At 49.3% G+C, this 5,554-nt stretch overlaps 1 protein-coding gene across 7 annotated transcripts in view; it reads right to left on the bottom strand.

Moving 5' to 3' along the window:
- Positions 1-376: 376 nt before the first annotated feature.
- SLC2A11 (solute carrier family 2 member 11) overlaps positions 377-5,554 on the bottom strand; it is an 18,342-nt gene continuing 13,164 nt past the window's right edge. For 4 of the 7 annotated variants that reach the window (XM_025044541.1, XM_025044538.1, XM_025044540.1 and 1 more), the window contains 6 exons: positions 2,929-3,116; positions 2,688-2,798; positions 2,230-2,331; positions 2,081-2,156; positions 1,744-1,871; positions 377-1,521 (listed from right to left, as the gene is read on the bottom strand). In XM_025044541.1, coding sequence (XP_024900309.1) covers positions 1,321-1,521; positions 1,744-1,871; positions 2,081-2,156; positions 2,230-2,331; positions 2,688-2,798; positions 2,929-3,116 — 806 coding nt within the window. In that variant the 3' untranslated portion in view covers positions 377-1,320. The remainder of the gene's footprint in view (positions 1,522-1,743; positions 1,872-2,080; positions 2,157-2,229; positions 2,332-2,687; positions 2,799-2,928; positions 3,117-5,554) is intronic. The other 3 variants (XM_025044545.1, XM_025044543.1, XM_025044544.1) reach the window with 3 other exon arrangements.

Raw genomic sequence — 5,554 nt, 5'->3', positions numbered from 1 at the left:
AATGGAGGAGGCTGTGCATGTGTGGGGACAGGGGAGATACGGGAAATCTCTGCACCTTCCTTTCAATTTTGCCGTGAACCTAAAACTGCTCTAGCAAAATGAAGTCCTTAAGAAAATATTTTTCATAAATACTAAACAAAATATTTGAACAGATTCTTCACAAAAGAAGATAGATGAATGAATGGCCAGACTGAGCAGATGAAAAGATGCTCAACATAGTGAGTCATCAGGGAAATACCACAATTAAACCACAATGAGACACCATTACACACTCACTAAGTGGCTAAATTTAAAAGATGGACAATACTAAGTACTGATGAGGATCTGGAGCATCTGGAATTCTCATACTTTGCTAGTGGGAATGTCAAACAGTGCAATCACTTTGGAAAAGTTTCTTCTATAGCTAAGCATACCTTCATTATTAAACTCAGCAATTCATTTACCCAAAAGAAATGAAAACATATGTCTACACAGCAACCTATGCAGAAATGTTCATAGCAGTTTTATTCATGATGGCCAAGAATAAGAAACAGCCCAAATGTCCAATAGGTGAATGGATAAAGAAATTATGGTATATCCATATAGCGAAATACTACTTGGGAATACAAAGGAGTATATACTAATATATGTGACAACATGCATGAGTCTCGAAAAAATTTATCTGGAACAAAGCCAGACATAAATACATAAGAATTATATCAAATTCTTAAAATAAGGCAAATCTGGCCTATAGTGACAGAAAGCAGGTCAGTGGTTGCTTGGGGCTGGGGATGGGGGTGGGTTATTCATCACAAAGGGGCATGAGGAAGATTTTGGGAAGATTTTTGGCATAAGGAAGAATGTTCTACCTTGATTGTGGTGGTTTGGTGGTATCAAGGGTGGAATCTATCAAAACTCACCAAATGTATACTTAATATGGATACGTTTTATTGTATGTAAATCGTACCTCAATAAAGTTGATCTTTAAAAATCAATTCCTCAGAAAGTCCTTTTCTGACCACGCCCCCATCAAACTGGGTCATTCCCCCCAGGATACACACCCTTCGCAACCTGTATTTTTTCTTCCACTGCATTTCTCCAAGTTTGTAGTTAGTTCTTATTGGTTTCCTGTTAACTGCCTCTAGCTGGGGAGCACCAAACGGTCCCGGATTCCATCTCTCTGGCTCAAGACTATTGCTAAGCACCTGGCACCATGCCTACACACAGTAGGTGCTCATTTAACAAACACTCATTAAAAGAACAAATGCAGGCACCAGTGAATGAAGAGGAAGCAAAGGGAAGAGCAGCAGCTGGAACTGGGCCCCAGCCGCACCTGTGGAGCTATAGCTCTGTGGACCTGATGATCTCCGGGCCCCTCCATGTGGGGCCCTGGCTTCGTCTGGGAAAGTTGAGTCTGTGCAATTCCTTGGAGATCTCCAGGAAGGTCTTGCCTTTGGTCTCAGGGAGGAAGAAGCCAGTGTAGAGTGCCCCACAGACACAGACGCCGAGGAAAGGCACATAGAAGAAGTGTGACAATTTCTTCTGTAGAATGAAAGAGACCCTGAGACCTGGTGTGGCCCCATTCAGCCCCCAGACGGAAGACCCCATAACAGGTCAGTGATGAGAGGGATTTGTTCCTCTTTGCTTAGATAAGCCCCACCCTCTTCAGTCTCAGTCTCCTTGGATAGAGGCCTCCCACTGGGGTTCTCATGCTGAAAGGGATAAAACCTAAGGCAGGCTCCTTAGGGGGAGGGGCGAACCTACCAGGATGAAGGGGAACCCCAGCCCCACCAGGAAGAGCATGGTCCACATGAGTGCCCCATAGACCATGTAGGCAGCAGGCCGGGCCGTCTGGTCAAACAGCTCCGTGGCCAGGATCCCTGTCACTCCGGCTGGAAGGAGGAGCAGGAACAGCGGACTGCCAGCCAGGACTCTCCACCCTGCCTTTCCCCAACCTCGCCCCAGACGTGGAAGTAGGGGTCCCTTGGTGTTCTCCTTCCAGAAGCCTTGTACAGGTGGGGGTGGGGGCATGCAAGTGATACTGCATTTCACATCTACCCATCCTTCACCCAGACGTCCCAGAGCCCCTGGGCCCACTCACCAGGGCCGATGCCAAAGCTAAGGATGAAAGCAAAGATACAGGACATGGCCAGGTAGGGAATCCAGGGCAAGAAGCTCTGTAGCAGAGAGGTGGGGTGAGGCGGAGATCAGCCAGCAGCCACCCACCTGCCCTTCCCCCAGCCCAGCTACCTGCAGGCACAGTGCCACTGTGAAGACACTCCCCCAGCAGGTCATCAGGCAGTATCCCCCCATGAGCAGCACCCGCCTGCCCACTCTCTCAATGATCACACACTGCAAAGGAAAGGGGCTCTCAGTCACTGGGCCCGGCCACCAGGCCATGGTCCCCTTGGTTTGGGGGTGGGCAGCAATGGGGGGCTTCGTGAGGAAGCTGGTGGGGTAAGGAGCAGTTTATGATTTCAGGAGATTAAGATATTAATTTCCCAGAGGTCACTCAACTTCATGCAGTCTCCTCATCTCAAAATGGTGGTAGGAGTGCCCAGCAAAGAGTAGATGCTCAATAAATGCTTGCTAACTTGGAAGTAGCAAGTTTTATCAGAGTGACTTGGAGTGGGAAATGGCTTAAGGAAGGGGACTGAAGTCCTCAGGGTGTCAGGGCTGGAGGAGGAGCAGCCCAGAGTCATACTCACACTGACAAATAAGGTGAGCAGCTCACAGCACCCGGTCCCGATGATGGCGTACTGGACCTTCTCCTGGGGAACTCCCGCCTCCAGGAACACGGAGGAGGCATAGGCGTACAACTGGAGAGAGGGGTGCAGGGCTGGCTCTGGGCCGGCTCTGAGCCACTGACTCCCTGCAACCTCCCTTTTCCCAGGGGCCTGCAGCACACAGCCCCCAGGCCCAGGGTGTGGGGCGGGGCAGGGCCCTCACCGAGTCGTTCCCGCAGAGTTGCATGGCACTGCTCAGTACCACCAGGCTCATCACCTGCCTCCGCAGGGCGCCATCCTGGAACAGCTCCCAGGGGCGCCTAGCGCGAAGGCCCTGGCAGGCAGCGCGTTCCTCCTCCAGCTCCGCCAGCTCCGCCACTACATCTGCGGTGCCCCGCAACCGCTGCAGTGCTGGGGCACAAGAGGGGGTGCTGAGCTCTCCTTTGCCCGCCCCCAACTCCCTTCTCTCTCTCTCTCTGGGACCGCAGGGTCAGATGGGGTGATCTTCCCAGCCCTATCATTTCACAGTTCATGGACCAGAAAAGGCTTTAGAACCTCAGGTTTCTGTGGACCCATAAGACGGGGCAGGGCAACTGTGGCAGATTGCCATCATTGTCCCCAGTTCCTCACCTCTTCCTGTATTCATGTCCTTTGCTATGTGATTTTGCAGTTGATTCCACTAAAGGGGCAAGTATACATCCCTTGGTGCTAGGCTAGCCATGTGACTTGCTTTGACCAATAGGATGAGTCCACAGGGAGGGCATGCCACTGTTCAGCCCAAGCCTTACAGGACCTTGCTCATTTCTATTTTCCTCTTCTGACATCATCCTTGAAACTTGCTGGGCTAGCCCCTGGTCCCAAGAGAAGCAAGGGTGGCCCAGCTAGTACCCTCCTAGATCAGCCAATGCTCATCTGACTTGCATGAGTGACCAAGAGGAGCAGAGCCACCAGCCAGACCCAGCCTACATCCGCCAGCCCCACAGAACTCACAGAGGCTTGGGCTAAGCAATTGCTTCTTCTGTTGGCCACTGAGATGCCGTGATTGTTAGGCAGCGATATAAAGCTGATCAGTAAATTGGTACTGGGAATGGGTGCTACCATAACTAGGACCTGTGACCTATGGTATTTGTTTGCAGACCAGGCAGAGGGTGGTGGGGAGTCTGGAAAAACGACAAGCCATGTACGTAGGGCAGTAGCGTGGAAGAAAGAAAACAGACTTAATGAACTTCTGGACTTGGGCGAAGAGATCTCCCAAGTGTTGAAAGCATGAACTGGCTGCTTTTATCTGAGTATTCTAAGCTTACTATAAAAAAGGCATGAGTACAAAAGAAGGAACAAAATTTAATTAAATTTAACTTATTTTAAACTTGCTAAGTTGATTTAATGAAAAAACAAAAACGAACCAGGCTTCTCATCTCTAGCCTCTCCAGGTAGCAAAGAGTCCCAAATTAAGTTACAGCCTGAGAGCAAAGAGTAAATCCAAAGCCTGCCAGGAAGTCACAGACTCAGGGTAAAGAACAAATCAGGATGTCACTTAAGATAGGGCCTCGGAGACCCTCATGGCTGGAAAAACGGGCATTATGGAGGCGTAAGTGTGTTGGTCCACAGCTGCCTGACATGCCCAAAATTCCAATAACTAAGTCTCAGGAGAGAAGCATATCTCAAAAAGAATTATGGATATGGCTTTTTGGCACATAAAGCAATTTGTAAAAAAATTCACATCATTATTGAGAAAATTGTATTGATGACAGTTCTGCCAGCCTGGATGAAAAGACACCTACATAGTTTGAAACGTAGAGCCTTCTGTGCCCCAGTTTGCTATAGGTACATTCCAATTGCCCTCTTCAGAAGGTGTCAAGGAAGGCGATGGAAAAGGAAGGACATCTCGGAGGGCAGAAGCAAGAACCTGGGGAAACCATGGCCTGGGGAGCCCCTCCCAGGGGGCAGAGGAACATTCCAGGGCTTGATCAAGGAACAGTCCCCACCCCGCAAGCAGGAGAATCTGTCAGTGTTTTCGTAGCAGCACTTCGGCGTTGCTATGGAAACTTTCGGCTTCCTTACCCTCTTCTTTGAAATGAGGGTAAGTTCTGGTTATGCTGTGTCACTTTCACCAATAAATATGGGAAGGGCAGGAGACTTGTGTTTTTAGCTCCTAGGTCTCCGGATCAAAAGAAGGCACATATAGACTTCATGTGATCTTAAGATCCCGGACTTCAAACCTGGTGCCGTGATTGGATGAGACTTTTGGGGGTCCTGGATGGGAGGGACATGAATAATAATTGGGGCTACGATGGCAAACTGAGAAGAGTACATTAGTAGGCCCTGTTTTCACTGTCCCTAAATCTACGCCCCTTGCCATGTGAGAGGATATGCCATTGATTTTCCTATCCCTTAACTGGGCCCAGTAACGTGACTCTCTTGGGTCAATGGGATATTAACGGACATGAGAGGCCAAAGGTTTGGAAAGTGCTTGTGCAATTAGATTTGCTTTCTTGCGTCTCTGCCCATTGCTGTAACAAGAACATTCCTGGGCTAGTCAGTTGGTACCAAGTGTGAAAGGACAGGCATATGCAGCAGAACTGAACTGCTCCAGCCCAGACCAGCTTGGACTGGCCAACTGCCAGCTGAAATCAGCAGAGTCATGCAGCCAGCCCAGAAAGTAAGAGTAGAAGATATAGTAAATGATTACTGTTTTAAGCCAGAGATTTGGGGATTGTTCCTTGGGTATCCTTATTGTGCTCATAGCTAACGGATAAGACCATTGGCATCCAGTTGGCATGGGGACCATAAGCTCTTCTTACATGGGGTTTTATCTTGCATGTGTGGGGGTGGCTCTTTCCACTCCCCCC

This window comes from Pteropus alecto, unplaced genomic scaffold, assembly GCF_000325575.1.
Source record: "Pteropus alecto unplaced genomic scaffold, ASM32557v1 scaffold113, whole genome shotgun sequence".
In the NCBI taxonomy this organism is placed as follows: domain Eukaryota; kingdom Metazoa; phylum Chordata; class Mammalia; order Chiroptera; family Pteropodidae; genus Pteropus; species Pteropus alecto.
This window is presented reverse-complemented; position numbering and strand designations above follow the sequence as displayed.